This window comes from Streptopelia decaocto (genome assembly GCF_964273445.1).
Source record: "Streptopelia decaocto genome assembly, chromosome: 3".
In the NCBI taxonomy this organism is placed as follows: Eukaryota; Metazoa; Chordata; class Aves; order Columbiformes; family Columbidae; genus Streptopelia; species Streptopelia decaocto.
The window spans coordinates 104,396,828-104,414,886 of NC_138656.1; the positions used below are offsets into that span (position 1 = coordinate 104,396,828).

At 36.9% G+C, this 18,059-nt stretch overlaps 1 protein-coding gene across 3 annotated transcripts in view; it reads right to left on the minus strand.

Moving 5' to 3' along the window:
* Positions 1 to 18,059, minus strand: part of KIDINS220 (kinase D interacting substrate 220) — a 75,129-nt gene that overhangs the window by 30,113 nt on the left and 26,957 nt on the right. For all 3 annotated transcript variants that reach the window (XM_082047547.1, XM_082047546.1, XM_082047545.1), the window contains exons 16-22: positions 17,189 to 17,340; positions 14,524 to 14,813; positions 13,074 to 13,214; positions 12,212 to 12,455; positions 11,955 to 12,043; positions 10,842 to 10,986; positions 8,457 to 8,619 (exon numbers count right to left, since the gene is read on the minus strand). In XM_082047547.1, the coding sequence (XP_081903673.1) occupies positions 8,457 to 8,619; positions 10,842 to 10,986; positions 11,955 to 12,043; positions 12,212 to 12,455; positions 13,074 to 13,214; positions 14,524 to 14,813; positions 17,189 to 17,340 (1,224 nt within the window). The remainder of the gene's footprint in view (positions 1 to 8,456; positions 8,620 to 10,841; positions 10,987 to 11,954; positions 12,044 to 12,211; positions 12,456 to 13,073; positions 13,215 to 14,523; positions 14,814 to 17,188; positions 17,341 to 18,059) is intronic.

Below are 18,059 nucleotides of genomic sequence, written 5' to 3' on the forward strand. Positions count from 1 at the left end.
TTATCAGTAGAACGCAGCACCAATGAAACCACACTACAGAACTCCAAACCTACAGTAATCAACTGCTGTTCCACTTATAACTAAATTAGGTTTTACCAGTTTAATCTGAAGAAAATGGAAAAAAAGACAGAGGACAAGCTGTCTAGTAACCTGAAATGAAGCATTTCTCTGGTTACTTCCAAAAAGAGGTAACCGGGGAAAAAGCACAAGTAAAACCCTAAAACGGTGCTGAAACTGTCAAGACACACAGAACTGAAGAAATGAAGAAACACCAACCCTTTCCATTATTAATAAATCAGACAGAGCAGATGTCTTCCACAAATTATTCCTGAGAATGGAGTAAGAGTTGCAAAAGTACTTTAAAAAGTAATAAATGAGCTACGGCTGGCTTAGATCCTTTAGTTCCACACACACAAAAAGAATCCTTAATAAAAGCAAGTTAGTATACTATTCTTCTCAATTCAGTGTGCTCTGCTGTGGCACATCGTTTTCCAGTCCAATTTGACATCTACCATAGGTACACAGACACATGTGCAAGAACATTCGCAGAGAGAAATTCAGCCCAAGTGATGGATGAATTATATGTTGTTAAGTTTTAAATAATGGTTACTTACAACTCTGAGGAAAGCACTACCATTTTCTCATCCTGGAAGATACATCTCTTTTTTTCAAAATCAAAGATTTTAGATTCTTGATTTCCATGGTTTCATTCAGCTTCCCAAAAAGCATGTTTTCAAGGCAATTAAGCAAGGGTGGAGATTCTTATCTGAACAGATGGCTCATGAGAGTTTCTTCTATCCTGAGCCAAGCCCTCATGTTCTAATATTTTGAATGAATATATAAGAATAACCATGCCACAGAAATTCAGTGACCAGCAACTATTTGCCAATATCCTCACAAAGATTTATAAGCCCTGTCTTAACATCTCAGCTTGAGCAAAGCCTGGGCAAAGAGTGACAGGTAGAACTGTCCCTCGTGACATCAGGCACGGCAAGCAAAATAACATCAAAATCAGCCAGTAGGGAGCACTTGAATAGCTTGTGTGATTATGTGAATTCTGTACCGTTAAGCAAAATGTAAATTCAGCTCTGGGGACAAGGACTCTCCTCTCCCCAGTATCTTTAAGCACTGAGAGTGCGTCATGGTCTCTCTTAGGACTATCTTCCTAGATACACGGGTCTTAGGTTTCTCAGTTGCACCTCGTAATGGCTAGAACTATATTCACAAATATATGGAGTCTAGATTCTAACCACATGAGAGGCAAATACCACGGATCTGTCAAACTCCTGGGTAAATGTTCTACCCCAATGGCATCCAAACATAACCATGAGGAAATTCTCATGGACCATTATCATCTTTATACTGACTTTTTTTTCCTTCCAAAGGGGCCCTTCACAGCAAGTAGGTCACTAAATTGTTCTGGTAGCCTGAGTTATGTTCCCTGCCGTCTTCTTTTCAAAGGTCAACTGGCACTTTACTACCATGCCAGCGCTTGCCTGGACAACTCTGCATGTTCACTGAGACCAGAAGGTTTCTGCAACTGGTCGTATAGTTTGCCCCAGCATCTTAAATACTGTAAGTGCGTAATATTACATAAAATAGGTATTGCCACTCGCCCTCTTCCACATTATTTCTGAATTAAAGTCACCTTAGCTGCTGTGTTTTATGCTGAATTTAACCTTTTCCTCCTGTTGCAAACATGCTCACACCACATTTATTTGTCCAGGCTTTTTGAGGGCTGCAGCTACTGACTCTCCAGGATCCTGAATAGGCTCCAGATGCAAGGCAAGCACCACAAGACTCAGCTTAGACCTCACATGAGCAGTTCTGAGCCATCACACCAGTGGAACTGTAGATGTTGCAGGAACTTCAGGGGTAAAAATTTAGACATCTATGTTTTTTAAAGTGTTTACAAGTTTAGTCAGTCATTTTCTGAATTGCATGCTTGAACTCAAGGGGCATATACAAGCCTGAAGTTTCACTCTCAACTGTATAAACCTTAACACATGGAACAGGCTTTAATCAGCAAAGACAGCCCAGCTACTAACCTCTTTAAGAAGTGACTGACTGGTAAATCTGCTATATCTAGAAGAGAACTGGTTGGCTCATAGTTGCAGAAACTCTCCCTAACATCTGCAGATTTCAGCTGGAGAATGGCCTACAGGCAAGAAGGTTATGAAATTACTTTAGTGACTTCTAGGAACATCTTCCACTAGACAAACTACCACAGACTTTGGTTCCTGCCATAAGAAGGATACAAACAGATAAAATTCACTCAGCAGATTATCTCACTTAGCAAGTAAACTGAACAAGGAGAGGGTCTGAGAAGGCATTCCCTCCCATGCAATCAGCTTTAATAGTGTGATTTTTAATCAATAAGGTGGCAATATCGAATTGCTACCATCTACAGACTTAAGCAGTAGAAAATATCAAGAAACAAAGTAAGATGACTATAGAGCGTTAAACTGAAATGAAAAACTAAGGTCTTTGGGGAAAAGAAAGAAATGACTCAAATTTCTAAGACTGAAGAAGACTTGTGAATCCAAAAAAAAAAAAAAAAATTGGAGAAAGTATTCAAGCAAAACTGGGATTCCTCGCTGCATAGGAAGTAGGACAGTGATGAAATTGACAGCAAAATCTGAAGTGAGACTAGGGCTCTCCTCATCCTCTATAATATCTATTCTACTTTGGTACAACCTTTTTGAAATGTGATTACTAGAGTCTCATAGTGTTCAGGATTTAGATACATCACAGATTTGTATAATACAACACCTTTCTTCTTTCCATTGCTTTGCTAATAACTCCTAAATACATTGTTTCATTTTCCACCTCCTGCTGAGGACTGAACATATTTTTTCAGATAAATCAGCTATGATTTGTGAATGTCCTTCCCCAATGCAGATTTACAGCCGATTACCATGTTAGCAGGATTATAGATTAAATTATTTTCCCCAGTATGCTATGACACCTGTATCCACAATGACTTTGATCTGCAATTTACTCATAGCTACTTCCACAACTCTCTGTGAAACGGCTGTCCTCATTATAGCCCCACATTTCATCTTCTCCCTCTGCCAGACCATTTACAGGTATGTCAAAGATTATAAGTGTTATCTCTGGAAACTTTATCTGCAAGTTTCTCACAAGACACTCCTGCCTTTCACTTCCATCTTTCGTTTTCCTGAGGCAATCTTGCTTGTTATGACCTTAAATTTTAATACATTTAAATGTTCTGATATGAAGATCTTACTTAAAATTTCTTAAATTTCAAAATGTTATATTGTCTTCTTCACATGTTTTTTGACTCTGTTGAGAATTCAGTTTCCTGAAAGACATCTTCTCTCTACAAAAGCCACAGGGACTTTTCCCAGTGTATCATTTATTTAGATTTGGCACTGACATTCATTCTGGTGTCATGGATGTTTCTTTTAGTCTTCACAAGAGAACACATTCCCATAGCTGGCTAATTTACAAATCTGAGAAGTATCAGTTTCCAACACTCAACAGAAACTTGCTTTAATCTGACAACTTAAATCTCTTACAATTCATTTAAAGAAAGCACATGTATTTTATTTTACTTTGGGGCTTTAAAAATTTGCTTTCTGCAGCTTCTGCAAACCATTTTGGCATTTCACAAAACTGGCATTAATAAGACCTTACAGCAACACAGAGGAGAATACAGCACAACATAAATATTAACCATATGTCACAATTATAAATAAAATGGTAAAAATAATTTAAATAGACCAGGATAGAGAGGTGGGTAATGACAACAGCTGGCTTCACCACAGAACAACCTAAACACTTAAGGGGCAGAAAACATGATAGACAAGAACTCAGAATTAGGAGCTTAACCTGCCAACGAGAGAGACTACAAGAAATCCTGGTGATAAGAGATGACTTGAAAAGGTAACATACAAACTCAAAGGAGTAAATACTGGTACTAATAAAATATATCAGCTGGAAAGCAAAACCAAGCAAAGATCCAGACCAGAAAAGAGAGAGGCTGGAAGTGAGAGGATACAGTATAAGGAAGTAAAAAGAGTAAAGATTTTTTTTTTCCTCCAGAATCCGGACTGGAAGCCAACAATGCAGACTTGGCATTTTTTTATTTTCAAAGTTTGACACAAAGCATGGGCTGGTTCTCCTATACGAAAGATTTACAAAATATAGTATCTCTACCTGTTACGAGGACAGAAGTTCAAGTGACTCCAATCCATAAATACTGTTCACAAAAGATGTGCCTACAATACAAATTGAAGCCTTTTTTTTTTTTTATAAACCCTGGGAAAATGTTGCCAATATGACATTCAACAGGTTTTCCCATCTCTGCATAGTTTGCCACAGTAAAGATGCACTACTACTAACAAAACTGGTTTCATACTCATCAATATAGTTTTCCATATTCATAGTATCTATAGATAAAATTTACTCACAAATTTACTTTTGCCAACAATCATTCGCAATAAGAATATATTTATTAGATTTTTTCTTTTTTTCCTTTTTTTAATAACAAATTGAAGCAGAGAGATACAGCTATATCTTTCAGTAACCAAACTGAAATGCCTGTTTTCTTTCAGAGTACTGCACATACTGAAACCAGAGCTCCCACTACCTTCAGCTATAGCCCCAAACACTTACTAGAATGAGCCTACCAAACCATAAGCTGTATACAACACCTCCCAACAGAGGCATAAATACTATCCAAGTGAAAGGTTTGACAGTCCAATATCACACAAACTCTGATGAATAGTTCTAGAGCAGCTTTCAGTTATCTTAGTTTTCCTATGGCATTCTTTTTAACGACAACAGATAGCACTGAGATGCGACAGAAAATGGCCCTCCCCTTTACTATGCAGCCTGTCTATATAGTTTGCAAAACTAAATTCTGAACAAGACAGCAATCTTATGGGGGCAAAATAGCATATGATCACATACATCACATGTAATAATGCATATATAGAGGAGAATTAACTGCAGACTATTCTTCAATTTCTTAATGCTTGACTACCTGATTCTTTTCATTTTACTATACTTTTTGTTGTGAACGTATTGCTTATTCTTTGAAAGACCGAAAGCCAAAACATCGAGTGAAAAAGATTGCTAATGTTAAATACCAATACAGAATACACTAAGACAAGCATGCAAACAGACACTGTTGGAGCTACGCGGGACAGACGCAGTTGTTCTGCTGGTGCCACCTGCCGACACAGCACCACCAGGCACGGGGACCACAGCTCACTCCTGCAGCATCAGCTGTACTGAGAGCAGAACTGCTTCTAACGTGCCTCCAAAGACACAGCGCTAAGTCAACACAGGTTTTATTACCACTTGTCATACCCTCGCTGCACACACAAAACATCTACCATAACTCTTCAGTTGAAGGCACCTGTAAGAGACCAATGTGTTGTGTTAACCCCCTGCCCCACACAGGCAGCAGCCAAGAGAAAGGCAAAGGAAGCTCTCACTCCAAGGGAATCTGGCAATTCACAACCTTTTTAACAGATGATAACTTAAAAATTGGAAAAGTTACTCTAATATCAAAGGATTCTTCTTATATGGAGAACTTGATCAAGTGTGGAACTCCTACACCTATCAGAGAACCTACAGGATTCCTTTCATCCAAGGAAGATGGCCAAGCAGAACCCTTTCCCCACACACTTAAGAGTTCAGAAATGCAGCAAAACCAAGGAAGAATTTGCATTGTCACAATAAAAAGTAGTTTGACACAAGCTATTCAATGCTAGGAAAATTATATTCTTGCTCCTCTTCTAAAGTACCAAAATATTTTCTAAAACACCCTTGCAGAATAAGAGGCAGGAACGAAGTAACAAACTCAGAACAGGAACAGAGGCTATACAAGTATCGCAATTCGGTATCTATTCATGAGATTCCAAATGGGAAAGCTCTTTTATAAACTAGAAAACCTTAGATAACAGAAATTAAATTTTTTTTGAAGGAACTAAAGTAAATACTCTATTTCGAACTGATACAGACATTCAAGCCAAGTGATCTTAAACAATTGTAGATAAAAAAGACCACTGCAGAAAGGATTATTTTGGCTAAAACAGAATTTTGAGAGCATTAGCTTATCCCAGAGAGGAGTTCACAGACCTTTCCACACTCAGCATACAGTAATGATGAGTACCCAAATTACCAGACAGGTATCTCAGCTTTGTCACTACATCAGTAAAGTTATACATTTAATTCCTTGCAGAAGTTCAACAGAAGTGGCTGAGAGATCAACTCTCTTCCTGAGCACGCGGCAACTCTTATGAACCCTTTTTTTTAAATAGTTAAATAGTCAAAGAATCTCAGCCTTGTAGCTTTATCATTTTCATATCAAATAATCCTGTTGGTAAGTTTTGCTAAAGACAGAATCCTGAATGTTGGTCCTCTTTTCCTTTTCCTTATTTTCCTGGTATTGCAGTAGGATACTAACAGCTTTACTTAAAAGAAGATCATCACCTTCCTTTTTCCAGTATATGGTACAGGGTTCTTTACTGTTTCTTCATATTAGAGATCCTAGTTTTATACACTATAAATTTATTTATACATTTATAACTGTCAATTATTAGTTGGCACTCTACTTAAGTGGTTATATTACTTCCAAATACAACCTACACAGCGAGAGGCAAAACAGCATAGCGGGAATCATGACTCTCCTCCACACCTGAACTAATAAACCCTGACACACTACAGCTGGCACTGAATATCAACAGCTCAAGTGACTGTAACTAACAACAAATAATTCAGAACTCAAATAAGTCATTCACATTCAATGGTGACTGTCCTTCTCACATTGGGTTACTACAAATTTAACATTAGCTCATACTGGAATTATTAGTACCCATGTAGGAGAACAATTCAAGTCTCTAATACCTCCTCTGGTTTATCAGAAAACATAAACACTGTTATGTCTTGAAGACAGCTTTGGACTTTAATCACTCCAAAGTGATTTATTACTGTCAATGCTAATAATCGAAAGACTGTAACGAGTTTGCTGGATAAATACTGAAAATATAAGCTTATGAAACATGCCATACAGCAAATCTAAATAAAGATAAGTTGGAAATTTCTACAACGGAAGTACTGGAAAGCACGACAGGAGAGGGAATCCCTGATGATTCTGAATTACTGTACTTACCTGGTCACACCAGCCATGTGAACCCACAATGGAGAGGTGGGTTCCCATTACCTTATTGATTTCACAGCTATCTTACAGAAGAAACCCAAAACCCAGAAAGTGGATCCATTCTCTAGAGGAAAGTGTTTTCTAATAATGCATTTATTTACCTCTGCAGTTTGATATTACAATAACAACCTCCCAACTTGAAGCCACTCCAGTCTACTACTTGCCTTCTTCCCTCCAATCCTCAGCCTCATCACGCCCGCTCCACCCCTGTCCCTCTGCCTTCTGGGTTCTCTGGGTTCAGATTTAACCTCACTTCAACTTTCCTAATACAACCCACTCCAGTCATCTTTTCCAATCAATCAGCTCAACTTTTTCAATACTTCAATCATTTCCAGTGCAGCCCAGCCCCTCAGCCAGTCCATCTTATCCCATTCCTTGAGTCTTAGCGCAGGGCACCTCCCCAGAATTTTCTTTCCAAGTTCATTCTCCTCTCCACTCTTTCCCTGGACCCTGCAGTGTCTCTAGATTTTCTAGCAACTTGTTCAGTAAGTCCCTGTCTTCCCTCTTTACCTCAGCTGTTCATCTGCTCTGTTATTTCTTACACAAGTCAAACCCTTCCTTCCTCTCACTGACTTCCATTCTCAGATTTGGTTTTTTTCCTATAGTCACATTCTTTCTCTTCCATTCCTCTTGCTGTCATCAGGTCACTTGTCACAAACCACAAGTCCTTCCTGACAAGCAGCCGGGTTCTGGAAAGGCATGTTCACTGGCTACATAGGGAACATTCAGTCTCACTTGCAATACCAGACAGCTCTGTTGAACAGCAACTTGTTGCAGCAATGGAGAAAGTCACACTTCACTTTGTATTCCTTAACTGCAGCACAAGGCACTGCTGTACCCTCAAGCTCACTTGCTAAGCTCCAAACCTTCAGAGAGTTTTTGCAGAGCTTAGTTCAGATTTCTAAATAGGGAAAGAAAAAAAAAAAAAAGGCAAAAAACCAAACTTCTGGCTTGGCCAAGGCAGAGATGAAAATTATATCAAGAGACAGAAGAGCAGCTGTGAAAGAATTCCAGTATAATTCTTTTTTTTTTTTTTTTTAAATACAAAATACACTCATACATGGTACATTAAGTAGCAATGAAAGTCATTCAAAAGTTTCCAAAAGTTAACAAAAGAGATTAAGATCGTGAGAATTTTAGATTTTCTTATTTTAGATTACAACTTGGTAGCTTGTTGAAAGCCATGTTATTCTAATAATCATTAATAACGATCACCATTTTAATCATTGAAAGTGCATACCATCACCAGAATAACACCTACCTCTCATAGATGGTTTTTAAAGTCAGCTGATCTGGAACACCTTCGGTCTCTTCAAGATGCAGAATGAGCCAAGATGTTCTATACGGCCACTGCTCTGTGAGATTGATCCAACTTGCCAGTCTATCCCAATTGAATGTGATCTGATTAGCTCTCAATAAACGACCTAATATAGCACGAAAGGAGGGAAGAAACACAGGGGATTTTTTCCCTTTTTGAAAGATATCTTTTGCCTTCGAAATAACAGGTACGTAAGTTCTTTAACCTATGAACTTTCTGGTATTATATTTTTAGCTCAGAAAGTTCAAAACCATCTCAAGTTGCATCAAAAAATATAATTTAACAACCTAATAGAAATTCTTGCAAATACTGGTCAAAGCATGAGACTCTCCAAAACTGTCAACTTCAGCTCCAAGTTAAATGCTAAGTACTATAATCTTGTTACAGGTGAATCTTAAGTTATGTTAACAAAACTCAAAAGAGATTTTCACACAGAATTTTCTCAATCTAAACATAAAAATCATGCTAATACTGTGAAAGATATTCTGTGCATTGGCATATGAAATCTGGTCAAAACAAGTTAAGCATACTACTGCCATCTTCAATAGCCAATAAACTAAAAGTCAAAGCTATAATCAAAAAACTGTTTAAAGTTAATAACGAGAGGTAGGAATTACAAATGAAGTTAATTTAAAAAAACCAGAAAAAGTTAATGCTACAGTTACACATTTCAAATTGTAGCAAGTTTACTAGAATTGCATTATTAGTATTGATGATGATGTATAACATACTCTGAAGGCTCTGCTCATGAAGCTGTTCATTAAGTCACCATATATAACCACAGATTATAGTACACTAAAAGTGTTCTTGCAGGGCTTTGTTTGTTTGTTTTTACAACTAACAGCTTGTGATTTTGTTATACATTCACATCTGCACTATAATTTGCTAAAACCAGACATTTCATGCTATAAATTGTAATGACCATGGTAAGATCCTGCACATTAATTTAAAAGATTAGCTCGGATTTTTAGGTCTGTTGTCACATATAAATGATCACTAAAAAAGGAAAAAAGCAGGGAAAAATAGGGAAAATTACATACAAACAACCTTCTATTAACTATACTAGTGTTAAGTTAATGGAACAGAAAATAAGCCATGGGTTATTTTACTTAATTTAGAACAGCATTTACATTTAATTCTTCATAACCTGAGTGAAGGTAAATTAGGACAATCCTACGCAAGCACTGCGAATGGAGTTGTGAGAGAACCAACTGCTCTGTGTTACCCAGGTTGGTTCGACAGAGCTGAACCTCAGCTCAGAAACACACAACTGTGTCCTCAGGCCAGACTTCCTACTGCCATGATCACCCCACACTGCACCAGACCTGAACCAGCTCCACCTACTTGTGACCTGTTGGAAAGACCTTCTCCCAAATGCAACGAGAAGCTGCAGCACAGATACTGCTGTAGCAGGTTTCTGTAACCAAATGGATCAGCAGGAATCAGTTCAGTTTTGACCTGGATTATTATTACTCTGTGCATCTATTTGTAAAGCAAAGAGCTTAAGCGAGACTTGAGATAGCTGCAACAGGTTTCCAAGCTCCAGCTATCTTCTCTGCAATAAAGATGGGCTGATTTCTGATTCTGTAGCAATATGGCTACATTCACCTGATGCAGAACTTAATGCTGATTCTGTTGAACTCATTCTTCATATGCTTGCAGGTAACTGCAATATGTCTGTATCTGTAAAGATTTTATTCCTAAAATCCTCTCTCTCAAATGATCCAGCCCTCATTAAAAAACTAAGAGAATTTTCTACTTAAGCATTAAATGTTATCATAGAAAGACAGAGGTCATATTTCTAGAAATGACAGAGCTCATTTAACATAATCTTTTATTGCTAGTATTATTGGTAGGATTGTACTGTAGTCTTCCTGGCAATCAAATTTTATTAGGCTCACTGAAATCAGAAGTATTAGAGATCCTATTTTCATTAACATAACCCAGAGCTTGTGATAATTCGATTAATGTTGAACTAGCTAAGAACAAGAGCAGAACTCTTCTCCTTCAAAATGCAGTAATATTCACTTTATTCTCCATTTGTACAGTGTAGTACTACTCATTATTTAGTGGGATCCTTTATCAGAAAAATCAGAAACTCAGACTAAAGGAGTTCAAGTGGCATAAAAAACAATTAATATGTTTTATTCAGGGTAAGAGTTCTACAGCACAGGAGCTGTAGAGAATAGGATTAATGTCATCTTCTAAAACCCTCTTTGAAGTGTAATGTAGGTAGCTGTAACTAGGATCAATTTGTTAGGGAAGAGCTTAAAGATACACAACTGTTACACTGTTACTGTTTACAGTACACAAATATGCCACACTGACCTGTCACTGAAACAATATTGAGCAACCTTCTCATGGTCTGAGGACTGATGTCACTGAACCAATCTTCTGTAACCAGCAGCTTGGTCAAATCAAAAGACATTTGGCGTGTAATGGTACGTTGCATCTGGCGTCTTCGGTAAGTATCCTGATATTGATACAATAAAGGAATACCGATTAGTATCAAAAACTTTTCTGTATTTCAAATACTTCAATTCTACTTTATAATAAAGTTAGAATCTTTGTGAATATGCATCTGTGAGGCTGACATGAAACATCATAAAAACATTTACCAGAATTTAATACTGATTGAGCTATGTAACAGTTGAACACAATTTCCACATAAGCCAAGAACTGGCAAGAGTTAAACATTTTACTTCCATGTCAATTCTAAGAGGACGAAACAGTGACACAGTGAGGTATTTTGTAAAAACGGAGGGCATTGCCCTCATGGTTTCCTGCTGTTTCTACAAAAAGTTAATGCCATGCATTTACTAATTAAATTTTAAAATTGAAGTGAACATCAGGTTCCTCTGCTACAAAACTCCCAACTCTCTACCTGTGGCAGCTCAAACACCTCAGAATCCTCAGACTCTGCATGGCTTTTCACTACTTCCTAGATACCTTTTATTCAACCACTTTCTGCTTTTATGTAGAAATTGTAAAACAGAAGAGAAAGCACGACAGAAAGTGTGGTGGACGTGTCGCAGTAAAATCTAGTATTATAATATTCTAAATCAGTTGATTTGCTCAATTACTGAGCCTTCTTGCAGCATCCTGTGAACAAGTGACACCAGGCGTACACACGAAAATCCAAAACATACACACATAGCTCACATCTGCTACCAGTATGCTGTATCATCGCAGCATTCGCAGAGAGCTGAATTGAAGTATTTGTGGAAGAGAACACTTCAGTGAGCAAACTTCTTCCTCTTTGACAGACCAACAGTATACTCATTTAAGAATGTACTTTTCCTACATGGATCATTTATATCAATTTTGTAAGAATGGTTTGCTAAGTCTTCCAAGTTGACATTAATGTGAAAGAAAAAACGAAAGAATAGAAAAGAAAAAGGTATTACCAGTATCTTCATTTAGTCTAAAAATCTTTCTCACCCGCCTATTGAGAGCAGTTTTGCTACCAAACTTGGCCATGTCTCCAAGACTGTTCTGAGAAACTCTCCTGTCAACCTCTTCATGCAATCCTATAGAAAGAAAAACAAAAAGCAGGCATTTTCTCCATTCATATACATTTGACTGACCTATAAAATAAAACTAGTGATCTGCCAATTATTTAAATACTTTGCTCCAAAAAACAGATTTTTGGAACACTGGTTTTGTAACTTTAGTATCATCCTCCTGCATGACCTCACCTGCATTATCTGTATAAGGAATATCCCCATTGGTTGTTGAAGCTACCATCAGCTTTTTTGCATTACTAAGCCCTCGGCTATTCAGAAAAACAGGCAAGTGGACAATGTTTCGCATGTAATCGTGTCCATTTATGTTTGAATCACGTAGAACACTGTTGAGATTCTGGTTAATAGCCTTTATAATAATGTGTGGGTCACTTGCAAAAATAGCAATAAACGGGCCTTTTGAAAACAAGACTCGTACCTGCAAAAAGAATAGACAGTACATCTTGTTAATTCACAGTAACTGTGGATCATTTGAAAATTTGACTCAGCATCTTATATTCATTCTGTCTGAGCTAAACTTGAGAGGACAAGAGATATAGAGAAGTCAGTTCCTTCCATCTGAGATATGTTAGGAACTTATCCACAATTAGAAAGAAGAATACTTGACAAATTAGCAGTAGCAGTTACAGTGGAACTCATCACCAAGAAGGTATCATGCAGTCATGTCCTAACACCCATAACAATTTAGCATTTAAGTATTTTTCATATAAAGTACCTCAAAAGTAAGTATAAAAAACCTCTCCATTGTAAGTTTCTTTCAACAGGATACTAATTATTAATAACTGACATCTGATTATTTGAAAAGTTTTCACAAGCCTTAAGACATACAGTCTTGCTGGAATTTAATTTTCAGCTTTTAAAAACCATCGCTTTTAGTACTACAGCTATGCCAAGGTACACAAATGTTAAAAGACTACAACACGCAGACTCTATACATGCTTGCTTTCCACAGAAAATACACACTAACTGTAGATATCTGAGCTCATCTATGGAAGAGATGATGCAGAGAACACATTTACAAAATGACCCAACTCACAGTATCAAGCATCTGTAAAACTTTGTCCTGCTCACAAGCATCCAATCCATCAATAATTACAACGAGCCTTGTCTGGTTCTGAGTGAAGCCATCAATGGTTTTTGCCATTTTGGCCATTAGTTCCACTTCACATTTCAAAACCTATAAAAATGAAAAGCAAATAAGGAAAAGACATGTCTAGAACACTTAAAACTCACAAAAATGCATATAATTTCCAAAATTTTAATTTCCTATTTGCGCAAAAATGTACAGCAGAACTGCATATTCCACTTTAATGTAACAAACTCTCCTTATTTAAATTCCATTATAATGTTATTTTAAAAGAAAGTAATATGTTTGTACTGTAAATCAGTATTTCTAGAGTAAATAAAAGAGTATTTATAGCTTCAGCTAATCCTCAAAAGTTGCTTTGCATAAAGTCTACACTAAAAAGTTCAATCTGCCTTCTAGTCAAACAGACTACCCTATTACTCTAAGGTTCAGTCATTCCTATTCAGGATACGCATTCTGAAAACTTAAAAGATGAGGTTTTCAACATCAAGTTACAACTTTAACGACTACCCTTAATATAGAAGCAAAAGAGGAATTCACTTGCCCTAATCTCAGCAAGTAACAGGTAGACGTTAAAATACCATCTATTCACCACTAGAATCAGACGACCCAAGTCATATGAGTAACTGTCCAGAAATACCCACTTCTCTCCTTCCATTTCAAAGGGTGAAACTAACTCCTAAATGCTGGAAGTTATGCCAGATAAATACCACTCAAAAAAAATTGTCAGGAAACACAGTGACAAGACACAGATAAGGTCTTCTGCGCTACAAAAAATATTTGCACAACATTTTCTTCTACAAGCTACCTGCTATGATCTACAGGAGTAACCATCATGATGCTAAAGTTTATCTTCAAATAGGAGCATACAGGATATTCGCTGACAGCCTGAAGGGTACATTTTTTATCAGGTTACATAAAACTCAGCCAAACAACAGTATTTTCTATCCTTTTTGATTTAATATGTCAACTGTTTTGGAATGGTTTTTCAGTGCTATCATTCCTTTCTTGCAGACTGCCAAAGTTAGACTTGGTTTTTCACCTCTAGAATATTTTAAAAGTTGTTCTTTCTAATCTTATGATCTAAACTAAGCTTTTACTAAATACTGACCATTTAGAACAATTGTTTTACTAGTACATTCCTTCCATCAAAAAAAAAGACAGTTAGAAACTGAAAATTTAATCCAAAATTAACATTCCTGGTTGAGCAGACAGATCTCATACACTAAGCAAAATTACCTGTGGAACAGAAGTGTTCCCTTCAGTAAAAACTCACCAAGGCTCATTCTAATGTTGTGAGACTTGGCCTGATTAAATAAATGCCACTCCATCTTAAGAATGCTACAGGTCTGAGGTTTAGTTTCAATTCTTTTAATGGTCAATTCCTATAAAGGCTTACCTTCATGAATCCCTCACTTTTCAACTTGTGAAGCTTGGAGGCAGCATTGTGAAGACGTTTTCTTTGAGAATTCAAAACTGAATCCATAACTTGCCACCAGGTGCGACAATTCAAGACAAAGGCCAAACCAACAACACAGGTAACTGATATAAGGATAACATTCACTGTCATGTTGGCTGGTTCTACATTAAAAATTGCCAGCAGGGCAATCGCAGAAACAACACAAGACAATATGAACAGGAAAATCACGAAGGATGGGAGACAGCAAGTTTTCTTCCATTTCTTTTTACCTAGGAAACAAGTATCTGCTGTTAAAATGAATGTAAATTGAGGCTACAGCTGAGTACAAAGTCTGTAATTTGCATACTTTCCATAAAACACTAACTTGCACAAAAGGTTACTGCAGTGTTACCATCCAGTAACAAAAGGGAAAAAAAATCATCTAAATTCGCCAAAATTCTTGGAAATCATGAAGCAGGGATATTCCTTTAACCTTCAGTTTATTTCCCTTGTTTCAAGAAATCCGCAGTAGATGGAAATGACCTTTATTAAATATCATATCATTAGTATCATCCCTTCTGTGAACATCTCAGCAAATTGTACTTATGCAAGTAAATCTTAGGAAAACAGTATGGAAACTACTCGGTTTTAAACCAAATCAGGATATTTACATAGTCTAATAGTAATGGTGCCATCGGAGAACTGTATCAAAATTGCAAGCTCCAACCCGAGACGATCCTTTCTTATACATTAAAACACGCACAAACCAGGGAGGACAGGAGTGTGCATGATTTGGGCAGATCACAAGAGCCTCAGAAGAGAACAGAAACCACCTGACTTCAACTGGATTGCCAAGGAAGAGACAACGGAATACTGCAGTTGGAGGTTAGCACGGCTAAAGCAATGACCAAAGAAATAGCTTTTTTTCCAAAGGAGCAGCCTCTGCCTTCGGAATCTGTACAGCAGAGAAATTCAACACTTAATCAGTGCCAAAGAACACAGCATAGGAATAATCTGATGCAAAATGATGACAGCTAAAAATCAACATTTGAAGTGGAATGGAAAAATCAAATTTTAAATATGCTAGGTGGAAAGAATATCCAAGTTTTATACGCAGGCTGTGTTTGATCTTATTGACTGGGGTATGAGCCACAAAGGTCCTTCACATTACTGACATACATGACAGAAAGGATTGTGATGCAGGACAAAGCAAGAGCAATGCACAATGACGGCAGTGAGGGGCAAGAAGAGAAAAATACCAACTCAGTTATAATTACATCCAGTTCTCGACATTTTGAAGTAGAGATGTAAGCTCCTCTATCTAGAAGGAGAGAGAACTGGATTAGAGAGAGACTTAGGAATCATCAACAATGAAATGGCAATTGTCTGCAAGCTTACAGACCTAAGTAAAATTGAAGGAGGCTAAAAAGAAGCCTGTATGGAATTTCTGTGAACATCTAGAGACAAAAAAAAAAACCAAACCCTATGACCCTAAACCTACAAACATCTAGAGACAACCAGAAGATATGCAAGATTATCCAGAAGACACTACAGCAACAACAGAGCTGGAAGGCAACAGAGCTGTTAAGGAAGTTTATAAGGAACAGAAGATAAGATTACAAAGGAAGGGGAAACATGATTACTGCAAATAATCACAAGAAGGCAGCACTACACTGCCATTCTCTAAGTCAAGCCTTACTTCAGGAGGAACTACAGCATCAAAGCTGTTCCACTGAGGTTAAGGAAAAGAACTGGAGAACATCCAATATGGAAATAAGGGTGACAGACTCCACATATCACTTTCATAAATAACAGTGAATCTGAGAAAGAACAATGAAGAGTAAGCTGTGTTCAGCACATGGAATGTTTTTTTCACCCTCTGCAAGACAAGAGAGACTAAACATCTCACTTTGTGAGAGGAGACAGCATCTAACAGATACCTCAATTTGTGGTAAAGGTCAAAAAGCAATGAGAAAGAACTGACTGAAACTGAGCTCAAAGGAGAATTAAGTCCTCAATAACTCCCTTTCCTTACAGTATCATACTCTGTTCTGCATATTTTTTCCTAAATCTGCAGATGTGACAAGAGAAAAATTTGTTCCATTTGGATCAAGTCAGAGTATTTTGTTCTGTCTCACCAGCACTGATCAAAGCCATTTATAAGTTCGGACCAACACGTTCCAAACATTTATTATTTCCAAGAATAAATAATGGTCACTCATAAAAGCTCTGAATAAAAACCTATTGAACGAAACAGAAACTGCTCTTCCCAGGACATAAAAGGATACTTTTCCTCTAACTGACTTGGACAAAATGACTTAATTGCTATAAAAAAAATACAATGCCACATGTGAAAAAAACCACTTCCATTGACACTTCTGAAAACTATACTTCACAGAAGACACTCCTTTATAATACTAAAAAAAAAAAAAAAAAAAAAAAGAACCAAAACAAGATGAGCAAAGAAAACAGGGCATTTTTCTCTCCAAAAAACGGAAAAAGGTCTGCCCTTCTGTATGAATTTCTGCGTGGCTCCCAGTTTCTAAAAAGAGCTTATAACTTGAAAAACAGAACCTTGCATGTTCCTAGGGATGGGGCATCTACCACCCCTGATAACAGTGCATTGAAATGGAATAATCGGAAATGTCATTTAGGTAATAAAAACCTTGTGTATCTTCTGTCTTGAAAACTCGAAATAGCCTTGTTGCTAAGAAACCAAATTCCCTTTCACATGCATCAGACAGGGTAGCAATCATCTCAGCCAATGAAGTTTCTCCACCTACACTGGACAGTCTATTGTAGTCCGTAAACAAAAATCTGAAAGAGAAAAAAAATATATATGTTTTTATACTTTAGAAAGTTTCAAATATTGTTTGGTAACCAAAACAAAAATCTGCATTTCTGCAGATGAAACTTTTTTCAAGTGGCACAAAATGTAAAACACTTAAATATTTATTTTTTTAGGAATTTAGGTATTTCTTTCTTTATTTCTTCTCCTGTTATCAATCTCTTCTTTGCCCCACTTCCTATTCCAAAACTTGATTTCTTAAAAATGATCACATCACTAATGGCACCTCAGATAGCAGTAAAAACAAAAATATCTTTCTGATGCCAAAACATTATACTGAGAAGTATTTTTTTTTAAATGTATTCTGAGCCATTTTCAAATATTTATGGAGGATAAAAAAAAATACAGAAGAACACGACCACACAAAATCACCGTGAGGCTCAAATACAAGCCTCTGAACAACAGGAGTAAACAAAACCATAAAACACACGGCATAAATTTTCTTGCTTTCAGGTAAACTAGAAGCTCTGGCAGTCTGATGGTTTGCTTACAGGGGCAGGGGAAGACAACCAAGAAAAGAGACCTTAACAGAAGTAATCAGTGAAACAAGCATTAAATGTAATGCACAGTAACTATACCAGAAAAGTAAATTCTTACTTTGTCTGTTACTGATTTTTAGTAGTATGATCGCCAAAACCCCTAATATTAAAAAGTAGTAACTTCACCAACTTTGGCACAGAATTTTTCT